The 23,540-nt window shown below is 42.6% G+C and overlaps 1 protein-coding gene across 2 annotated transcripts in view; it reads right to left on the reverse strand.

Annotated features, from left to right (window-relative positions):
- Positions 1-23,540, reverse strand: part of LOC147022834 (ryanodine receptor 2-like) — a 717,656-nt gene that overhangs the window by 190,644 nt on the left and 503,472 nt on the right. For both annotated transcript variants that reach the window (XM_085887705.1, XM_085887704.1), the window contains exons 72-74: positions 18,258-18,425; positions 14,480-14,539; positions 8,567-8,701 (exon numbers count right to left, since the gene is read on the reverse strand). In XM_085887705.1, coding sequence (XP_085743831.1) covers positions 8,567-8,701; positions 14,480-14,539; positions 18,258-18,425 — 363 coding nt within the window. The remainder of the gene's footprint in view (positions 1-8,566; positions 8,702-14,479; positions 14,540-18,257; positions 18,426-23,540) is intronic.

Genomic DNA, 23,540 nt, shown 5'->3' on the forward strand with positions numbered 1-23,540 from the left:
TCCAGAGAGGCAAAGAGATCATTGATGAAGAACACAAATTGGATGGGGCCCCAGACACTGCCTTGAGGAACTACAGCCTTAAAAGGGAGAAGAGATGAAAGGATCCCATTGAGAGCCACATACTGAAAGTGAGGGTGGAGGAAGTCAGTAAATCATGAGAGAAGGTGGCCTTGGATCCCATAGGCAGTGTGTTTGGAGAGCAAGGCAGAGTGCCAGACTGTGTTTAATGCTTGAGATATGTCCAGAGAGATGGCCTTGATGAGAAAGCAGAAGCAGCATGGCCTTGGTGGAGTGACCTGCTCTGAATTCAAACTGTCATTGGAGAAAAGTAAGGATTCTCTGCAGTCCTCTCCTTCCAGTTGGCTTTTCGTAATCTGTTGTGATTTCAATAGGTGCCATGGCAGTGGGTTAGGAGTCATTCAAACCACAGTCCATAATGTTGCAGATGCTATCATTTGCAAAATATCAGGCCTCACTCAGCCCATCATTCCATACTAGATTAGGTCATTTTAAATTCCCCACAAACCTATCTCACTCATCCTTGTTGCCTCTTGGCTTTTCTGACCACGTGATATGGAAAGTCTCTGCCTTGAATCGTCAGAGAGCAACCAAGGTTCTTTGATGTCTTTCAGTTCAGCAAATCAGATTGGTCTGTCCTTCAATGTGCCATCTCCTTAACAGACTGCATGGTCCCATATTTAATGGGCTCCAAACATTGACAATTCTTGTAACTCCTTCCTCAACAAAGTTCCTTTTCTCCTTATCCAGTTAATCCCATTACCTGCAGCTGTCCCATTACCTGTTAGCGGTTCCGGTTTTGAGCGGCAAGAGGTCTCCTTCGGGGCTCCCTGCTGACATTCTCAAAGTTAAGTTCCGGTTGTTATTTGTCCCGTTTTAACTGTTTAATTTTCTCACCTACATGTTACTGTGTGTTCCTAGTTCGGTTTTGTTTCAAAAATCGTGCTATTTTGTGAGTATTTATGTCGACGTTCTCACCTGGTGTTTGAGGCCTAGTCCTAGGCTTGAGGCCTACCGGTTCCACTTGGTGTTCGATCGTTTTTTTTTTTTTGTTTGTTTGTTTTTTCTCCCCATTACCTTCAATTTCTATCCTCCCCATTACCTTCAATTTTCATCCTCCCCACTTTCCAAATATCCCCCATTCTCCCAACTAATCTCTTTCTTATCTCAAAAAAAAAAAAAAAAAAAAACCCAACAACAACAACAACAACCTTCTCCCGATTCTGCTACTTCTTCCTCTTAACTTCCTCCTCGTCTTCCTCGATTTTTTATTTTTTTTTTTTTTTATACTTCCATGACCTAATCTGTTGAACTCTCTCATACATTAATATTAACAACAAAAACGATCTTATAATGCTTCATCTTCCTCTCTCACACATGTGGTACTCTTTACTGTTTCACAATGCACTACTCTTCTGCTATTTTAACAGACTGCTCTCATTTCGACCTCTCCTTCATTCCTTGCCTAAAAAAATCCAACTATTACAGCGCTTCTTCTCTCCATGCTCTGAATTCGCCTTCATTGCATCCATCAAGAATTGTGTTAAATCGTATATCTGACCTAAAACTTTTAAAAACCACAGTTTGCCATGGATGCTCGCTTTCCATCAACCATTCTTTTTCCAACTTCAGTGCCAACTCACCCCCTCACCCCTCACTCTCACTCTCAAAGCAACCATCCACTCTTCTCCCTCCAAGCCTCCCTCTCACCTCTTTCAAAAATTCCCCCCTCACCTTTCTCCCACCTTTCATCCCCCTCACTCTTCCTTCTCTAAGTTGCCCCCCTCTCATCCACCAACCTGCCTCCCTCCACTGCCCTCTCATCTCCATCTCTTCACTCCACCTCCTCAAATCCTCAACTGCCATCTTCCTTGTCTCTTGTCCCCCTCTCTCACAGCACCACAGAGCCTTTTCTCCTCCTCATTCGGCCCCCTCCCTCGCTATTCTGCAATACCCCACACTCCTTCAGCAACCCTCTCCTTACCTCCCCCTCGTCCCTCGTCCGACCCTCCCCCGCCCCCTCCACCTCCTGCACCAAAAGCCTCCTCCCCTACCTCTTCATTAAAAGTGTGGACCTCAAATATCCGGGGCCTTCGCTCAAACCTTTCAGATCTTTCCATGCAGGTTGCCACTGACAAACCAGACATTATCTGCCTAACAGAAACTTTCCTCTCCCAAGACGTGTCTGACTCCCAAGTATCTCTCCTGGTTACTCCCTCTTACGGTATGACAGACCTGAGCCTCGTCCTGGTGGAGGTGTTGCTCTCTTCATCAAAGACTCTATTCCTCACTCTCCCTGCACTGCTCTCACTCCCCCACACCCCAGGAATACCTCTGGCTTCGGCTTCCCCTCCACTCCCACCTCATGTTTATATGTGTACTGTACCGTCCACCGAACAGTGATGACTCCATCTACACCTCACTCTCCGAAAACATGGACCATCTTCTATCTTCTCATCCAAACTCTCTCTTCCTCTTATGTGGCGACTTCAATTGTCATCACGCCAGTTGGCTAGGTGTGGGTACCTCTCTCACCTGCCATGGGACATCAGCAAAAGCTTTCTGTGACTCATTGGGACTGACTCAATCGGTCAACTTCCCGACCCGGATCTCAACCAATGGTACTCCATCTCTTCTGGATCTGATTTTGACAAATTTCCCTGACAATATCTGCTGCTCTTCCTTCGCTCCAATTGGTTCTTCTGACCACGTCCTTGTCAAAGTGGACATCTCTCTGGCTGTCATCAGAGAACCACCTCACCGCCGTCGAGTCTTGCATTTCACTCAAGCCGACTGGCAGGGTCTCCTATCACTACTTTCTCCAAAATTAACTCATCATGGGAATTCTTTCAAAGAAACTTGCTCTCCCTCATGCACAGATTTATCCCCTCTCGTGTTCAGTTGTCCTACCCTTCCTCCCGCCCTTGGTTTACTGAAGCTTGTGGCGAGGCAGTTGTCCTGAAACAACTTGCCTTTGCCTCATTGAAAGCAAACCCAACTGAGGGCAATCTCAGTTCTTTCCACAAAGCTCGGAACAAGTGTGTATCTACCCTCAGGAGAGCCAGAAAACAACATCTTTCTCATCTCAAGTCGGAACTCTCAAACCTCTCTCCCTCCTCAAAATCCTGGTGGCGTTTAATCAAATCTGTTTCTGGTGTATGTTCCCCCTCCATCCCCTCCCTTACCTCAAATGGCCGCACTGCTGATTCCACACGTGATAAAGCTGAATGTCTAAACTCGGTGTTTGCAGCTAAATCTTGTGTCCCAAACCCATCACTATCTCTACCCACTTTACCCAGTCGCACCCAACTGTCCCTGGACTCTGTATCCTTTTCTCCTGACAAGGTGGAGAGCTTGCTTTCAAACCTCGAGTCAGATTCTGCAACCGGTCCAGACGGCATCAGCCCACGTGTCCTCAAAGCCTGCTCTTCTGCTCTTGCTCACCCTCTCTCTGTTCTATTCACCCTCTCATTTTCCCAAGGTCATCTGCCATCTGCTTGGAAATCTGCTAACATCACTGCCCTGCATAAAAAAGGTGCAAAAACAGATCCCTGTAACTATAGACCAATCAGCCTTCTCCCAATCATCAGCAAGGTTATGGAATCCATCATCGCTTCAGACATGAAATCCTTCCTCTTCTCCAATGGCTTGATTTCCAATCATCAATTTGGTTTCAGACCAGGTCACTCTACCCTAGATATGCTGCTACTGCTCTCCCATCAATGGATGGAGGTCCTCAATGCCAGACAGGAAATCCGAGCCGTATCCCTGGACATATCACGTGCTTTTGACACAGTCTGGCACCCCTGCCCTACTCACCAAACTCTCTGCCCATGGTATTCAAGGCCATCTCCACTCATGGCTCGCAGACTTCCTCTCCTGTCGCAGTCAACGTGTGGCCCTAAATGGAGTTCTTTCATCCCCTCTTCCTGTGCAGGCTGGAGTTCCTCAAGGTAGCGTTCTGGGCCCTGTTCTTTTTCTGGTTTTCATCAATGATCTCTCGGACTCTCTGGAAAATCCTCTATTTCTCTTTGCCGATGACTCAACCCTCTGCCGTACCATCTGTCATCCCTCAGACTGGCAAGCAGCAGCTTCTTCGCTCACTGCAGATCTGGATAAAATCACAAACTGGTCCAACACGTGGAACATGTCTTTCAATCCAGACAAATCTCACACTCTCACTATGTCTCTTCGAAAGGACCGTTTACAAAACCCCCCCATCCACTTTCTCAACAATCCTCTGGAAGAAGTCTTTTCTTTCAAGCTTCTGGGTCTCACTATCTGCCATGACCTTTCCTGGGAAAGTCACATTTCCAACCTTGCCTCAAAAGCCAGTCGCCGACTGAGAATCCTCCGTCGTGCAAAGTCCTTCCTCGGCCCTCTTGAGCTCCTGACCACTTACAAAGCTTTTGTCCGTAGCCTGATGGAGTACTGCTCTCCCCTCTGGGCTGGTGCTCCTGCCTCCCACCTTTCTCGACTTCACGCTGTCGAAACCAGGGCTTTTAAGATCATTGGCATCTCCCGCAATGAAGCTGTGTCTTTGGGCCTCTCACTCAATCACCGCAGGTTGGTCGGTGGTCTTTCTGTCTTCTACCGACTCCTCTCCAGCCTTGCCCCCCCTGCTCTCTCTGCGATTTGTCCCAACCACATTTCCACAGGGCGCTCAAGGTCCATAACAACCCCCTTCTGGTAAAAAACTACCAAAATCACGAATCACTGCTCATCTTCACTCTTTCATTCCTCTTTTTTCCCGCCTTTGGAATAAACTTCCTCTCACTCTATTCTTTCCCATACTTCCCTTCAGGCTTTCAAAACAGCTGTTCACCACCACCTCTTATCTTCCCCCATCCAAATCCTCGATCTTTTCTACCCCGATAATCCACCCAAGCCCACTTCCTTCAATTCTCCTGCTTTCCTTCCTGAAAGTCCCTTTAATGTCCATCTTCCCCTCGCCATGTTCCCCGTCCCATCCCCATCCCTCTCCCTTCCACAGTTCACCTGTGTCTGTTCCCCAATGTTTTGTCCCTTTTCCCTCCCGCCCCTCTTGTCTCATGCCTCCTTGCTGTGAGTTGTGTGTTAGCTCTCATACGAGCCTCGACCAAGGTATACAAAAAAAAAAAAAAGAAAAAAAGAAAAAAAAAAAGCTGTCCTCCACTAAATCCCAACTCTGGTACACCAATGTGCATGCAGAGGCAATCACCAAAAGGCCCCTTGCATTCTCCACCTGAAAGGCAAATCAAACTGACAGCAATTTATGATAAATGAAATCAACAGGATGTTGACTGAGGTATAACCACAGTCGGATACAAGAAGAAGCTGATATTTTGGCCATAAACCCTTCATCGGAGCAAAAGAGCACTGGTAAATATAATCCAAAAACTTCCAGGCACCAGCTAGGGGCAAGATGAATGCATCGTCTGCAGTGTCACTCCAGCCTTTGCTGACTCACTCACTCACAGTGAGACACTTATATTAACAAAGTTGTTGTGACAGCCCAGCTCAAAAGTTACTCTGTGGATGACAGACAGATTCACCGTTGGAATGCAAAAGTATAAATACGTTGTCGATACAAGTAAATGCAAGGAACGTTAATGCGGAAGGAGGCCTATAAAAGTGGAAAAAATAAAAATAAAAACACGACTGTACATTTGTATAATAATTTGGAATATCCTCAATCACCATGCACACCAACCACGTGCCTCGTATTGTCAGGTCAGGCCAGATTAGATCTGTGACTTGCGACAGGTACCATGTAAACCTGCACTAACTTGCTTCATGGTCAGATTGTCGGTGACAAAACCGTCTCCCCCACTAGGTTTCCTGGTGAGGAAGGTATATGATAAGGACACCCAGCAGGATTAAAAACAAAACCTGTCAAAGGGCGGAGGAGCTCCTTGTGAGACAACAGCCATCTATATCTAGTGCCCAACTGTGTCTGTGGACATCCTCCTGCAGTTAGGTTACTTATTTTTTTAGGAGGTTGGCGGGAGGATTTACACTCCGGCCACGATAAAACACTTCACTCCGCAAAACACAAACACGCAAAGAAATCTGAAACCCACTCCGTGGGATTACCTCCTGTGCAGCTGCCCTCTGCAGGGCAGCTCACTGGATGACGGGATTGGGATAAAGTCTTCAAGGACCCTCACTCTTTGATGATAGGGGGAAAACCACGGGGTATCCTTCCCAAGACAGATTGCGGTAGTGTGTGTCGGGGTGGTGCTGAGGTGTCGTCCACCAGAAGGCAGTCTCCTTTGGTTAACCTGAGGCTGTTCCTTTGGGTGGGTGGCTGGATTGTCCCATCCCTAAGAGGATGCCCTCTGGAAGATTCTTGGTCTTTGTGGGGTGCCACCAAAATTGATCAATCTGATGTCTGAACTATATTTCGGGACTGAGAGTGTTGTGAGATGTGATGATATGATATCTGACTTATTTCCAGTTGTTACTGGAGTTCGTCAGGGGTGTGTACTGGCCCCCGCACTTTTCAGCACTTGTATGGACTGGATTCTGGAGAGGATGTCAGAGAGATCAAGATGCTGTGCATCGTTTGGGAATGTCAAGATCTCTGACCTTGATTTCTCAGATGATTCAGTCATCTTTTCGGAGACTCTGGATATCCTTTTGGGGGCCCTCTGTTCTGAATGAGGAGTCGGAACCGCTGGCATTTTGGGTTTTCTTGGTCAAAACTAAGATCCAGGCTTTTAATGTCATCTTGGATGTTGCTATTTTGTCTGTACCTGTTTGTGGTGAGGATGTTGAGGTCACGGAGAGATTCACTTACCTGGGCAGTGATATTCATATCTCTGCTGGCTGTGAGCGAGAGATCAATAGACGTCTGGGTTGGGCCTGGGGAGTCATGGATTCACTATCATGGGGTGTGGCACTGTCGGTGCCTGTGCGGGAGGATGAAAGTCCGAGTCTTCAGGTCCTTGGTGCTTCCAGTCTTGCTCGATGGATGTGAGACTTGGACTCTGACCAGGGATCTGAGATGGAGACTTAATTCCTTTGGTACCACCTCTCTTCAGAGAATCCTTGGCTATTGCTGGTTGGATTTTGTGTCCAATGAGCGGTTGCTGAGACTCAAATGAGATTTGTTACCTGCATAGTCTGTGAGCATCAGCTGCAGCTGTATGGGCATGTGGCTCATTTTCCTGACACTGATCCTGCTCACCAGATTCTCTCATTGAGGGAGCCTCATGAATGTATTTGGCCAGTGGGCCGACCATGTCCCTCATGGTTGCAGCAGGTTGATCGGCATCTGCAGGAGAGGTAGATGGTCGAGGCATCTGCCTGTGGGGATAGCCAGACAGAGGCCCCTTGAGTACTGGCAGAAAGTGGACGCAGTGACGCGCTGCTCCGGCACATGCTCCCATACCTGACCTGATCTGGCATAGAGGGGGTGGGGGCCAGACCCTAAACCTTCTTTTCACCTTAAAAAGAAAAGAGCAACCATAGCAAACACCTGGATTCTATCCTAGAATTTTCATTGCAAATTAAAAGTGGGAAAATAATCACAAACCCCTATGTTGACTGCTTTGTTATGAAATATTCCTCCACATGATATCTGTATTCAACGAAGAATATTCTATGAATGTTACTTTACCCAGGTCAATCAAAATCTCCCCATCCAATTACGCCTGCAAAATGTGCCGACCTCCTGTCTCAAATCATGTGAGCTATGCTTGAACATAGCCAGAACCACCAGTGACCTGGGATTTGACGTCCAAGAGCAATGATGACAATGCTGGGAAAATACTAATATCCCAATGAAATAACTGATTCCAGACCTGACAAACGCCTCCTGGATTTTATCTATCCACGAAACAATGATCCACATCAATCGGACTTGCACATCCCATGCATAGATGGCTCACAGCCTGCACAGATGGATAATAATCAAGGAAAGCATGCGACTGAGGGAACCCTGAACAAACCATCGACATATGGTGAAAATTCAGTGGGGACATTGCAGCAATCCACACAACTGCAACTGATGCCATTATTTGGCTGTTAAACCTGGCCTTGGATTTACGAGTTGCTCTTTGTCAAACCATATGGAAAAAGAAGAAGCTGCACTTGATGTTATCTTGACTCCTCTGAAACTGTCCCTGATGTAACTAAGAAAGAGAGTCATGCCGATACCATATCATATTCCAAGTATATATGCCACTCACTGAAAGTCGTGATAGTTATAGAGCTGACAAGAGGGAAAATAGGTCACAGTACTGGCACTCTAATCAATAGAGAGCATGGTATCTTTAAAGGGCAAAAATTAAATGTTTATACAGGACAAACGGCTTCACACTCTCATCCTAGGATGTTGTGCTTCATGATGTTACACACTTTGCGAGCACAAGGGAAATCCAATTGTGCAATTCAAAAGCAAAGTAGAAAACTCGATGCTTAGTCCACTGCCAAATAAGCCATCGTGACATTTCAATATTGTCAACAGATATTTAGATCTTTACCTCACATCTGGTCTAACATTAAACTAAGGTTGTGTGAACAAATAAGGTCCATGGCTGGGTTGTGACACTGCCAACACTACCTGTTCCAAATGGTGCAGTACAGAGGAGATGACGAGCAAGCGAGTGACTGGACACTCTGAGTCACTCCTCTCCTCACCACGGCTGGAGAGCTCTTTGTACAGATTCATTTGCCACCGTACTGTAGGTGATTCAGCCTGTACAAGGTATAGGAAAACATTTATTTCAGAACCTGTCCTAAAATTTTGTGAAAGCATCCATGAAGTTCCAGCCCAACAACAAAAAAAAGGAATTATAGCCCAACAAAAATTAGAATAATACAAGGTGCCCAACCGCAATGCTTGACCGACACAAATGTTTTGGAAACTTGCCATCGTATTGTCTCAATCTTATAGGATAGGATCACATGGCGAAAGGGATGGTGATCCTAAAGATTACTCTCAAATGCAATGCTCTCTACTTGCACCACACATCAGTCTTAGTTTGATTTTATTCCAATGAAAATATTATTCAGGATCAAGCAGCTTCATGGGAGTACACAATCATAAAAAAATACCTTGTATCCAATAAAAATCACAAGAAAAAAAACATGAATAATATGAACCTGAGAATAAATTATTTGCTTTGTGGCGATGCCAGAAATACAACTTGGAAGCCGTAATGAATGCACGGACACACTAACGAGCTTAGCATCGACTTGCACATCTGGCACATATGAAATAAAAAGTTTTCTCACACAAAAATGAATCGTGTATAGAAGCATAAAATGAATTAGGTCACACAACATAATGTTTGGTGGACTGCCAAGTCATACAAAGGGCATTCAAAGTGTTCCAGCAACGGATATTCATCGGTGACCGAGAGCAGCGGCATTCTGCTCATTATAAACTCACATGTAGGCTTGTTATACCCCATTAGTTTAATTAATCTGCCATTGCATTTCATATTTCACAGTATAGTGCAGAAGTTGGTGGCATTAAGCAATTTTACATCTTACCAAAATTGAACATCAACTTGAAAATCAAATTTTTAGAAGATGACAATTTCAAAGAAATCCACATGTGGGTGGTAGCCATGTACTGTATGGTGAAGGTGTACCCTCATAATTTAAATCAACCACCTGACTGGCTGACTTTTAGCATAGATGTGAGGCTGCTGAAGATGACCCCAGAGCAGGATTGTGAGTGCCTCTGTTATTGCAATCATTGTGTTGAGGTCACTGAAATATTTACAGAACTTAGAATTTATCAAGTCAACACTATTGCCATCATCCATGAACCTTTGGCATGTGTTCAAGGTCTCAGCAAGATGGACCCGCCTAAACCTCAGCATTTAAGATCAAGATCAATAGCTGGCTGGCATCATGTCATGAGCTTCTGGAACTGTTCAATGGAGATTGAGCTGAATTTATCACTCGTCTGGTAACTGGTGACAAAACATGACTTTACTAGCAGGATACTGAAACCATATTGTAAACCATGCAATCGAAGCACACAAGGTATCACAGCCATCCAATAAATTTCAACACAGCCTTCAGCTGGCAAGTTCATGGCCTCAATTTTCTGAGATGCCAAGAGAATCTGCTGATTTACTTTATGCCTCACAAAACTACACAGCAGAATGCCATTCCACACGTACACAGACATCACAGCAATGCTCCTGTACTTGTACATAGCAAATGCATTGTGTAGACTGTGATTTGTATGACTGTAGCTTTGAGGAGTCGGATCACCCCGTCCCCACTCCCACCTTCTCCCATTAGAGCCTGGAATTGGTCCCCAGTGACTATGATTGCTTTTGACATTTGGTGTCCCATCTGCTTGACCATGGATTCACCAATGATTAGGAACAGACAAAAGGAACTGTGAGGTGGCTGAAGGAACAATCTGACTTTTTTTTTTTCCGGAATAGAGAATTTTAAGGACAAATGAAGCAAGTACATTGAAGTCAATGGTGACTATATATTGAAATTTTATAAAAGTTTGTCTTAAACTATCTTATATATTATTTCCGAGTTTGTGGTTTCGTGTCGCGCTATCTTCGACTTTGTTCTGCGCTCGAGTAACGTGATATTAGAAACATTATCTCAAAGACCATATGAGGTGCATGGTACAAAAAAAGTAAATAAAATGGTTCTGAAACAGTGAAATCGTATTCCACTTACTGCATTAAAGTAAAATTACTACTAATACTCTGCATCAGTTCCTTTCTCAAACACACCCAACCCAACATGTCGCGCAGAGCGCGGGTTATGCTAGTTATAAGTATGTCACTGATTAAATATTGAACGACCTCCTATGTTGAGACAATGTGAGAACAGAAGATGTTTGATGGGAATCACTGTGAACTCATGAAGCCACAACGGATTATCATAACCAAAACCGGTAAGAAGACAGCATCTATCATTTTGTATTCACTAAAATAACATTGATTGGATACCATAAACTGTAAAAGACATCAAATAAAACTCTTGAATGAGAAAAAAAACCTCCTGCCACACATGGGACAGGACTATGATAACCCACTAAACATACAAAAAAGAGCAACTCAAGGGTGAGGACTCAGATTCAACAAATTGTTCACCTGTCTATTTCCCTGATTCAGGGATTCATGATTCATGGCAGGTTTAGTTAATGTGCTGTACCTTCAAAATAGGTCATGAGAAATTAAAATGGATTTTCTTTTGTAGATGTAGTCGAGGCTCATATAAGAGCTAACACAGAACATATAACAAAGGCAGCATGACACAAGAGGGGGCGACAGAGGGAAGCACAACAACAGTAGGGAACAGGGACTTCGGGAGATCTGTGGAGAGAGGGAAGGAGCGGGGAACATGGGGTAAACAAGATGGAAATTCCAGGGACTTTCAGGAAGGAAAACAGGGAATTTGAAGGAGGTGGGTTTGAGGTGGGAGAGAAGAGTGGGATTGAAGAGAGTGTGGGAGTTTGTTCCAGAGGCAGGAAAAAAGAGGAATGAAAGAGTGAAGGTGAGCAATAATTCTTGTTTTAGTAGTTTCAGCAGAAGGGGGTTGATGACGGACCTTCAGCAACCTGTGGAAATATTGGGGGAGGGGGGAAGATCACAGACAGAGCGGGGGCGGGGAGTGGGAGGGGGGCAAGGCCGGAAAGGAGATGGTAGAAGACAGAAAGACCACCGATCTGCCTGCAGTGAGACAGTGAGAGACCCAAAGACTCAGCTTCATCGTTGGAGATACCAATGATCCTAAAAGCCTTGGTTTCCGGGTCATGAAGCCAAGCTATGTGTGAGGCAGTAGTACCAGCCCAGAGGAAAGAGCAGTCCTCTCTCTCAAGCTGCAGATGAAAGCTTTGGATGTGGTGAAGAGCTAAGGTGTGCCAAGGAAGGACTTCAAGGCAAACCTCAGACTAATGGTTCTGTCCAAAGTAAAACGAAGGCTTTCATTGGAGTCGAGAGTTGGGTGTATTGAACTGATCTCTGCACCACTACCTGGCATCCCTACTTCAAACCAAAGTAAGGATCAAAAAAGGATTTCCTCAACAACTTCTGAAAATGAAATACATTGTATTGGGGTTAAGATTATGGAGGAAAGCATAGGAGGTTTAGAGTTAGTGAGTGAAATGGAGGTGGTAATTGGATAGGAAAAGATAGAGATAGAGATGAAGGTCGATACCTCTCCAAATCTAGAAAAACAAGTGGTTGGGACAAGGTTCAACACAAAATTTTAAAGCTTCAGGGTTGGATACATTTTTCTCCTTTGAGAAATGCCACTTTATATTAAAAGGTTAAAAATGAATCAAATGATGAAAGAAAGCTTCTTCTCATAAGCTTGGTGGCTGTGTTTGTCTGAGGGAAAAGTCCAATGTGTCTCATGTATTCATCTGGATGTGTGGTCATGATTACTGTTGCAACTCTTCCATGAGCCTTTGATCCTGTAGAAAACAAATCCAAGTAATTTGCTGTGTGATGGAGGGAATTTAACAAAAAAAAGTTTTTTTTTAAGTTTTTCATTGAAAATATAGTTTTCAGGAACCTGCTTCCACTTGCTCTTGATAAAAAAAATATCATGCTGAACCAATAGATGATGAACATCAAAAATGTATCATCCCAACTGCCCCAAATTTTATAATATAATTCATTTCAATTTTTATATAATTTATGGATTTTAACACAGTACTGTACATATACAATTTACTCTCCAACCTACAGCAATATCATGACACCAGTAAGAGAGAGAGAGAGAGAGAGAGAGAGAGAGAGAGAGAGAGAGAGAGAGAGAGAGAGAGAGAGAGAGAGAGAGAGAGAGAGAGAGAGAGAGAGAGAGAGAGGTGTGTGAGAGAGAGAGAGAGGTGTGTGAGAGAGAGAGAGGTGTGTGAGAGAGAGAGAGAGAAAGAGAAAGAGAAAGAGAAAGAGAAAGAGAAAGAGAGAGAGAAAGAGAAAGAGAAAGAGAAAGAGAAAGAGAAAGAGAAAGAGAAAGAGAAAGAGAAAGAGAAATAGAAAGAGAAAGAGATATAGAAAGAGAAAGAGATATAGAAAGAGAAAGAGATATAGAAAGAGAAAGAGATATAGAAAGAGAAAGAGAAAGAGAGAGAGAGAGAGAGAGAGAGAGAGAGAGAGAGAGAGAGAGAGAGAGAGAGACAGAGAGATAGAGATAGAGATAGAGATAGAGATAGAGATAGAGATAGAGATAGAGATAGAGATAGAGATAGAGATAGAGATAGAGATAGAGATAGAGATAGAGATAGAGATAGAGATAGAGATAGAGATAGAGATGGGGAGACAGGGAGACAGGGAGACAGGGAGACAGGGAGACAGGGAGACAGGGAGACAGGGAGACAGGGAGACAGGGAGACAGGGAGACAGGGAGACAGGGAGACAGGGAGACAGGGAGACAGGGAGACAGGGAGACAGGGAGACAGGGAGACAGGGAGACAGGGAGACAGGGAGACAGGGAGACAGGGAGACAGGGAGACAGGGAGACAGGGAGACAGGGAGACAGGGAGACAGGGAGACAGGGAGACAGGGAGACAGGGAGACAGGGAGACAGAGAGACAGAGAGACAGAGAGAGAGAGAGAGAGAGAGAGAGAGAGAGAGAGAGAGAGAGAGAGAGAGAGAGAGAGAGAGAGAGAGAGAGAGAGAGAGAGAGAGAGAGAGAGAGAGAGAGAAAACTAGAAAGTACCCCCAATTGCAAAGCCATTCCACATCCGCTTTGTACTCGAACCACACTTTACGAAAACAACAGGTAAAAAAAAAAAATTACATTTATTAATTAGCATTCTTCATGTTTTCATAATAAATGTTTAAAAAAAATTTTGATGGCAAAAGCTCAAATGATAAAAAGAGACATAGAGACATAAAGGCCTGGACAAACAGACAGACACACAGACAAACAAGCGGTTGTAAACCGGTCCTTAAGAAATCAGAAAACCAATTACGTGACCCAAGATGCAAATTCTGTTCAATAATTTCAAGAAAATTGGCGATTTTATGTGACCTTGACCTTTTGACCTCAAACAATTGGCTTCAGTGACCCAATATGCAAATCCTCTTCAAATCTCGTCATTCGAATGAAAATTGATGATTTCATGCTACCTTCATTTTTTGACGACAAAAACAAGAGGCTTCTGTATTTTGATTGGTGAACCAATTAATTGACCCGGTATGCAAATTCTGTTCAAATTACAAGTCAATCAGATGAAAACTGATGATTTTATGACCATGACTTTTGACCCTTTGACCCAATTATTAGACTTCTCCATGTTCTCAGAATGAAAGTTTGTTGAAAATTTGATGATAAAATCTCAAATGGTCAAAAGATTATGGCCTGGACACACACACACACACACACACACACACACACACACACACACACACACACACACACACACACACACACACACACACACACACACACACAATTGCAAAACCCCATCTCCCACTGCACCGGTCAACGGGCTAATCAGGCAATCACATGCAGTGACTAATAAGCCAGCAGTACCTTTCCTTGAAGATGAAGATTATTCCGAATGAAAACTCTCACTTCTTCATCTGTATCCTTCTGCACAAACAGGTGGGCCCATTAAATATTCATGATATTTTAATTAATGATATTAATGGCCCATTCATGATAAGCCATTAAATAAATTTGCCATTTGTCATCTTGGTTTTAAAGACATTATCTTTGATTATTGAAACCTAAACATGCTTGTGGTAAAATATTGATTCAAACAAATAATGCATTTTTTGTCACCACGACAATTTGACAGTATTTATATAACAGTAAGCACTTTTTGCAAGCAATTCATAGAAGTGATGCATCATTAAATCAATTCTAAAATAATCCACATCAATTTTATAAACTACTAGACATGTCACATTATAACCGCAGGCAGATGTAAACCGGGTACCAAGATGCCAGGTGGGCCCATTAAATGGCCCTTTGACACAACCCCAATGGAGAGTTTGTGGGGTTGGGGTGGGGGTGGGGGGGATCTTTTCACCACCCCTGCTTTGACACAACTCCGCTTTGATCAGACGCGTGACCCGTGACATCCTCTTTATAAAATTGAATTCAGAATGTGATGAAAAAAAATAAATAAAATACAAATGGGAGACCAAATACTGCATTGGAGTGTTATCAGAGGAAACCTGAGTAAGCAAAAACAAATGTGGACTCATCAGGAGGAACCTGGATAAGATAAGGGCCCGTTTGCATGAAATTCCCTCATCTTTAAGGAAAGATTCCCCTTCAGGTACGCTGCGGTTCCTTCGCGAAGGATTTCCTTAAGGGCTGTGGCATAAACAACCCTGAGGAAATCCTTAAGTAAGGATTTACTTAAAGGTCTTAGGAGCCATTGCAAAGTGTCAAACCAATCAGATTATAGATAGGAAGAGATAGGAAGGCCACCTAGGATTCTAGGCAACCAATCAGATTATAGATAGCAAGAGGTGTCCGAAAGCAGGATGGTGAAGCGATCTCCAAACTGACTTCAGGAAGAGACAGAAGCACTAGTGGAAGCTTTTCTCTTGCACATGAGAGACAATACATTGTATAGTTGTACGATGTGTTTTGTTAAGCCTGGCTTTGGCTTAGTAGTTAGGTTGGCTGGCTTGGAATCCTAGGGTTCTGAGTTTGAGCCCTGTTGGATGCTGAATTAACATCAGGTGGGGTTTACTCAGCCTGTCATTCAGACATTCTGAGGTCTGAAATGAGCACCATTGTACTGGTAATGTATCAGTGGCATAGCTGTGTCCCCAACCAATGATGCACCCAGCAGCCACAATGCTGCATACAAGAGAAAGTATTTGTGTTTTGTTTAATTACTTTTATGTTTAATTAGAACACCATAACTATAAATTGTATACAATTGTTAAGAATCTCTCGATTTGCGTAAGATCTGGGTTCACAGGGTAAACCAGAACTCCCCTGAGTCAAACGAGGCCAAACATGTATCTCTATGATGCGGGATTGATGAGTTATAGACCAAGTCACACAACGCATTCAATCTATGCATTACATATGCAGTTAACCCTTTTCCTGGGGTCAGGAAAAGGTCAGGTACCAATTTAATTGATATCTAAATCGAAATAACCTGAACATGGAGTAATAAGGGGGGTGAGGGCAGGGTGCTCCTTTGAGTTTAGGAAGGTTTTGAGGAAAAATGCAAGGAACATTAGAATATGCAATGATCCCCAAAATAAGGATGTCTTTCAGGGAAACTTGAGGAAATATTGAAGTAAATCCTCAAATCTTTCCTTAAGAATGCATGATGCAACCAGACCTCATGTTTCAGCTGCTACTCATCTTCCCTCAAACCCATCCAGGACAGCCAAGTGAGCCTTCCTGATAAAAAAAAAAAATTCAAAAAGAACCCAGATTAAATTTATTTAAATTATTCTGGCTGCCAGACCATGTGTCAGATCAGGTTGAAATTTGAAACATATTTCCCATCACTACTACATCATAATTGTGAAGTTTGACATCAATTGATAAAGAGGTTCAAGAGAAATAATTTTTTTAAGATTTTCATTCAATCCAATATGGCTGCCAGACCATGAAACCTAGGAATTATTTGTGAAAACGCTGGTATCCCCAAGGCTTGGGGAAAGAAGTGGGTGAAGTTTCCCCTCGATCTGTGAAGCTGTTGTGGAGAAGAGGATTTTTTAATGGTTTATTCTTTTAAAAAAACATCATAGCTGCCAGACCATGTGACCAATGACATTATAGGTGGGAACTTTTTGTTCCTCACGGATAGGTGATCATACCTGTAAAGTTTCGCCTCGATCTGTTCAGTTGTTTCGGAGGAGAGGATTTTTAAAGTAAAAAAGAAAAAGAAAAATTACCCCCGTGTGGGGGTGACGGACATCTCTATAATGTTTTTTACTATCATAATCGATGAACCGTTGCCAGATATCTCCTAAAATGACAGACCAGATAGGTTTTGAAAATGGCGACTTTCACAACTTTCGTGACCTCGTGACCTTGACCCTGACCTCGAATCCGGGAAAAAAATATGTCGTTGGATATTACTCATCGACCTCTACTCACATACCAAATTTCATCAATATCGGAAGTAAAAAGTTTTCTTTGTACCGGGAGGTGTTTTTGACCATCTTCCAGGTTACGTGGCGGCCAAACGGGAAGGAAATTCAAAAATCTGTCCATTTAGATACAAGATAATATTTTTTACTATCATAATCAATAAACAGTTGCCGAATATCTTGTAGAATGGTAGACGAGATAGGTTTTGAAAATGGCGATTTTTATAACTTACGTGATCTCGTCCCTCACCTTGAACCAGGACAAAAGTTATATCGTTGTACAACACTCATCGACCTCTACCCACATACTAAGTTTCATCAAGATCGGAAAGAAAAATTGTTGACGGACGTACGGACGGACAGACATTTGGTCCGGCTTTATTAGGTCATCTCGGTAGAGATGACCTAAAAAGGCTGCCAAACCTCGGCTTGATAGATCTACTACAACTATGGCATCATAAATTTACATTCTCCACTACGATTTTGTTTACATGATCCTCAAGAATTTTCATACTGATCGGATAAAGCATTCGGCATATGTAATTATGATGTCATAACAAAGGCACCGATGACATCATTGTTAACAACACTTATTCTCCCTTGGGAAGTACTTTACATGTGCCAAGATTCAATTTTTTCCATTGAACGCTTTTGAAGATAGTGGAATTTTTTTGCCTTTTTTCCAACATGGCTGCCACACCACATGACCTATGACGTCATAATTATCATTTTAAAAAAAACTACACATGAGTAGTCGCTCCTATGGTGAAAATTTTGTGTCAATCCCTCAAGCGGTTGCAGAGAAAATGAATTTAAAAGGGAATTAACCTGAAATGTCTTGGTGGTACTGGTAAATAATTTATAAACAGAAGAATATAACAAGAGGGTTGCCCAGCCTGAAAGGCTTGGCACCCTAATTATCTCAGTAAATCGAATCACGGTTTGTTTTTGAAACCCTCAAGACACAAAAAAGACATTTACCAACAACATTTCTCATGCCCATAATAAATGCTCAGATTGCCATCAGCAGCTACATTACAAATGAAGCATCACACTCATAGTCTTAAATCAGTTTAATAAGTGACAATGGTCAGAGGACTCATGAGCATCCAGTTCAAGTGAGTAGAAAACAACTTTGAAAGCTGATGTTGCTACACATTCCCTGGACCCCTCAAAGGGGGGTGGGGGTGGGGGGTAGAAACAAGACAAAGGTGAATAGGAGACCAATTTCTCACCATGCTGAAGCGGTTCTTCGCTAAGGAGATGAGTTCCTGGTCACCAGGAGCACATATGTTGAGGCCAATTGGCAACATTCGCTTGAGTGCCATCACAAGCAGTGATGTCTGCACAGAGTATTTGTCACCACGTTTTTTCTGTTTCTTTCGCTCACCATCACTTCCTGCCTGCAAGAAAAGGAAAAATAATATTTAGAAAGAATCTCAAAATGTAAAGCTCATCTGTGTCTGCGTTGTTCTTCAACTAAACTTGACGAAAACAACAGGTAAAAAACTAGAGGGGGAGCACTCGGGAGAGTGCAAAACCTCCGCCGCCAATACTGCTGGGTCACTCAAGTGAACCTTATATCTTATTCATTAAATATGATGTCAACAGTGCTGACAGAGTTATAGTTCTTTTCTCCAACATTTTTTTTGGGGGGAGGGGGTGTGGGGGGTTGGAAATCACTTAAAACATGTAGAAATGCAAAAAAAAGAAATTGAAATTTTGTTGAAAAAAAAGTTGCAAAAATTTTTATTTTCCTCTAACAATTTTTTTTTTTGGGGGGGGGTTGGAAATCACTTAAAACATGTAGAAATACAAAAAAAAGTTTTTCTCGAACAATTTTTGGGGGGGGGGGACCAAGTCCAAAGTCTAATGGCATGATCCTTGGATCATACCTAATCTCCCCACCAAGTTTCGTCGAAATCAGTCGAGGAGTTTTTCCGTAATACTGTTCACAAACAAACAAACAAATAAACAAACAGAAAGGGGTGAAAACAGTAACCTCTGATCTTCGATGGGGGAGGTTAAAAATGACGCATGTTATTCATTTCTTCTTCTTTCAGCGGATCATCCGGATCATCCGTATGATCCGCAAAATGATTTAGCACAGGTTTTACGCCGGATGCCCTTCCTGACGCAACCCTGGTCACCTCTTACGACACAGGGATATGGTACACCTATTTTAACAGGGGCATACACCGGGCCCAGTACACTGGTACTCACTTCGCCGACCTCGGAAGGATGACAGGCTGAGTCAACCTCCTGGTGTGTATTAATTCAAGCAGCCAACGGGGCTTGAACTCAGGACCTTTTGTATCCCAAGCCGCGACCCTAACCACTACGCCAACACGAGGCTTTACATGTTATTCATTTGTGTTCTCCATATTGTCATAATTAAGGTTTGCTGAATATTTGATGACAAAAGCTCAAATGGTTAAGATGTTAGGGCCTGGACAGACACACTGAAGCTCAAAGGTAAATAAATGAAGAAACACAGAAGCGATTAAAAAAAACTGGCTAAGCTGGCACAGAAGCACTAGAACCAGTCATCGTGCAATTCCAGAGGACGAGTTCCAGTTCGAGGGCGAGCCGAAGAAACAGTAAGGATTGGGAGCTGAGGGTGCAGAGAGTGGGGAGCACAGAGGACAAGCAGAGGAGAGATCCAGAGCTGGTGCACAGAATGCCAGCTGCAGGATGAGCCGAAACACCAGTCGCAGGGTCACTCACCTGCAGGTCTGTTCAGCGTACCCTCACACCAAGCACCGTCGTGCCTTAGCTCTTAAGGGAAGGCCCCATCATCTCTACCTCCTCATCAGTCTCCTCTTACATTGTCTTGTGTTCACTCTAAAAATCTGGTGTTATGAAGATGCAAGGATAAGCGACGTGATCAGTCCGTTTGTGTTCAGTTAAGCAAGACCAATGTACATGATATCATTGCCCACCCCCGTCCCTTTCATTAACCTCTGCCATCGAAGATGGATGGAGGTTACTGTTTTCACCCCTTTCTGTTTGTTTGTTACTTACGAAATCTAAAGATTTCGTAAGTATATTGATCACTTCCGTTTCTGTTTGTTTGTTTGTTTGTTTGTTTGTAGGCACGATAACTCGAGAACGGAAGAAGCTACCGATGTCACATTACACCACGTGATTCAGGAGGGTGATGGCTAACGCTGATTAGATTTTGGTCAAAATCGGTCAAAGGTCAAGGTCACAGTGAGGTCAAACATAATTCCGTAAATTAATGTGGAGAAATGGAGTATTTTTGCTTCGCTCGACGTTTCGAGTTCGTTTTAACTTCGATTTTAATTTTGTCTTCGGTTTTTGTGATCGCTTAGGACGCTTAAAACTCGGTTGTCGAAATTGTGGTAAAAAAATCGGATGTTTTGGAGACGTTTTAAGATTGTATAAAAAAAATATTTCACTCGACGCGTCACGGGTCGTCCCATGATGCAGTGTGCTCGAGCAGACGCGTTGTTGAGTCACGTTAAGGTTTTGCGTGTGCGCACTGACGGTGTTTTCGATAAAGATGGTGTTTAAAAGTCATTTTTTTTTATCCCAATAAAGGTTATTATCGTCGCATGCCTGACTTGCTGAGCCGTCGGATTATGTAAAGATTGTTGGTGGATGGCCGAATATTACGGTTTTGTGACTTTGATAAAATAATATTGAATAATTGCGTGGAGAAATGGAGATTTTTGCTTCGGTCGACGTTGCGAGTTCGTTTTAACTTCGATTTTAATTTTGTCTTCGGTTTTTGCGATCGCTTAGGACGCTTAAAATTCGGTTGTCGAAATTCTGGTAAAAATCGGATGTTTTGGAGACGTTTTAAGATTGTATAAAAAATATTTCACTCGCGCGTCATGGGTCGTCACGTGGTGCAGTGCACTTGAGCAGAGGCGGCGTTGATCACATAAAGGTTTTGCGTGTGCGCGCTGACGGTGTTTTCGAAAAAGATGGTGTTTAAAAGTCATTTTTTTTTATCCCAATAAAGGTTATCGTCGCATGCCTGACCGCTAAGCCGTCGGATTATGAAAAGATTGTTGGTGGATGGCCGAATATTACGGTTTTGTGACTTTGATAAAATAATATAAAATAATTGCGTGGAGAAATGGAGATTTTTGCTTCGGTCGACGTTACGATTTTTGATGGTTTGGTACAGAATCATCGTAGAAACTTCTGGTTTGTGTCGCTACCTTCTCGAGAGACAGCTTTTATTAGACAAGGTCAGAGGTCAAGTTGACGAATTCGTAAGTACCAGTCTATGACTGCTTGTTTGTTTGTTTGTGAACAGTATTACGGAAAAACTCCTCTACGGATTTCGACGAAACTTGGTGGGGAGGTTAGGTCTGGTCCAAGGATCATGCCATTAGATTTTGGACTTGGTCCAAAATCCAATATGGCCGCTATGGCGGCCAATTTGAAAAAATATTTGAATTTTTATTTTTTTGCATTTCTACATGTTTTAAGTGATTTCCAACCCCCCCCCCCTAAAAAAAATTTTAGAGAAAAAAAATTTTGCAACTTTTTTTCAACAAAATTTCGATTTCTTTTTTTTCTGCATGTTTTAAGTGATATCCAACCCCCCCCCCCCAAAAAGTGTTAGAGAAAAGAAAAATTGCAAATTTTTTTCAACAAAATTTCGATTTTTTTTTGCATTTTAACATGTTATAAGTGATTTCCAACAAAAAAACATGCCAAAATTATAATTGCGGCTGATTTTGGAACTTCAGGTGGATATACCCACATAAAATCAATTTCTGTCTCAAGGAATCTAGTTATGACGAATGAATTGAGAATGTAAAAGTTAAAAGTAAAAGGGAAAGTTGCAAACTATAACTCTGTGAGCACTGTTGACGTCAAATTGAATGAATAGGATATCAGGTTCACTTGAGTGACCTAGCAGTATTGGCAGCGGAGGTTTTGCACTCTACCGAGTGCTCCCCCTCTAGTTTATATTTGTTTCGATTGATTGTTCCTGTGTCCCCCATCCCTTTTCAGTGTATATTAAAGTCAATGTTTTTAAATCAGTGTCGTGTGCTTTAAGCCCCGGATTCTTGTGAAACGTGGACATTGTATGGGTAAAGATGTGGGTCGCCTTGCACATAAAGCTGAATCGTCACTGGAGAAATTCACAATTGTTTTTGCTCTCGAGTTGATTGCAGGGACTAAGATTAATTGCAGTTTGAAGTATTTAAACTTTCTGATGGACCTCCTGTTGTTTTTAAAATTACTCTTTGTTTCAAGCACATTGCCTTTCTCTCATATAATCAGTGAAGATGAGAAATAGAGTTTCTACATGGTGGCCATGTTGTGCCAATTAAAGCTCTAAAGTGTTGCTGCTTCAGTCATACTTCATCTCAGCGAATAATCGCACCATCCTACTCTTGTTGATAAATCCTCTTTTGCCACCATGTTCAAAATGCAAAGCACAGTTTGTTTTTTTTCTACAATACCGTAATGTCTTGATGTACAATGTGACGTATGGTGCTAAAACCACTGCATGCCATCCGATAAAGAAAAGACAACTATATTATTTTGTGGGCTACCGTGTACATTCACAGGCTGAGGATACTATAATAGTATGGACCACTGAAACAAAGTGTTATAACCACATTGGCTGACCGTTGCAATCCTCTTGCAAAATGGAGATGCAAGAAAACATTTTCAAGCCTACAGGGCAGGGGGGAAGACCCCAATTCTCTATGTGTTTGTGTATCGTGTTGTACCACCCCGGTGGTAGGCAGTTACAAATCATCTTCTAATATCTAAACTCTAAATTCCTTCCGCACAAGGTGCGGGTACCTCTGCTGGTAATAATTAAAGAAGGAAAATTTCCTTCTTCCTGAAGGTCATTGCGAGCCATCTGACCTTTTTCCAACAATTTTAGTGTTATGGCAATTATCCCAAGAGTAGCTCAGCTTGTAGAAGTTTTTATTTCAAAATTTAAATACCGTACTGGTTTAACTGCATTTCAACCACAAACCTCCAGTATTGTCATGCAGTTTCCTCACAATTAGGCAACCTATGTACAGATATTGAAGCTTGGAGTTTCATCTTAACAAAGTTCACCAGATTTACTAAATACCACCCTAGGACAAGATGCAGCAATGGATTCAAAAGGAGAGCTCTTTATTAAAACAAGCTTCAGCTCATGGGACCTAGCAACGTGCTATATGCCTCAACAATAAACGAGGCTGATATGCCTTCTGGTTTAATGATATGTCAAAAGCTCTTTCTGGCATGCCATTTACCAGGGGGTTGTAAGGTTTAATTAAGAGTCAGTGACCTAAAGCAAAGGGTAATTCTTAAACGATAAAAATAGACATGCTAGAGTTTAGGGACACTCAGAGAGACGAGTGGCATTCATGAAACACATATTGGTTAAACTGATGTGCATAAAGCCACAAATACCTATGACCGTTAAGAATTCCTTCTCAGAAGGTCAAGGCAGCACACTTTACTGGACTTCAGGAATTACATTCACTTATTGCAATGTTTTCAGCCTCGACAGAGTGAGT

Source organism: Eptatretus burgeri, chromosome 7 (assembly GCF_056783735.1).
Source record: "Eptatretus burgeri isolate ZD-2024b chromosome 7, Ebu_testis_v1, whole genome shotgun sequence".
Classification (NCBI taxonomy): domain Eukaryota; kingdom Metazoa; phylum Chordata; class Myxini; order Myxiniformes; family Myxinidae; genus Eptatretus; species Eptatretus burgeri.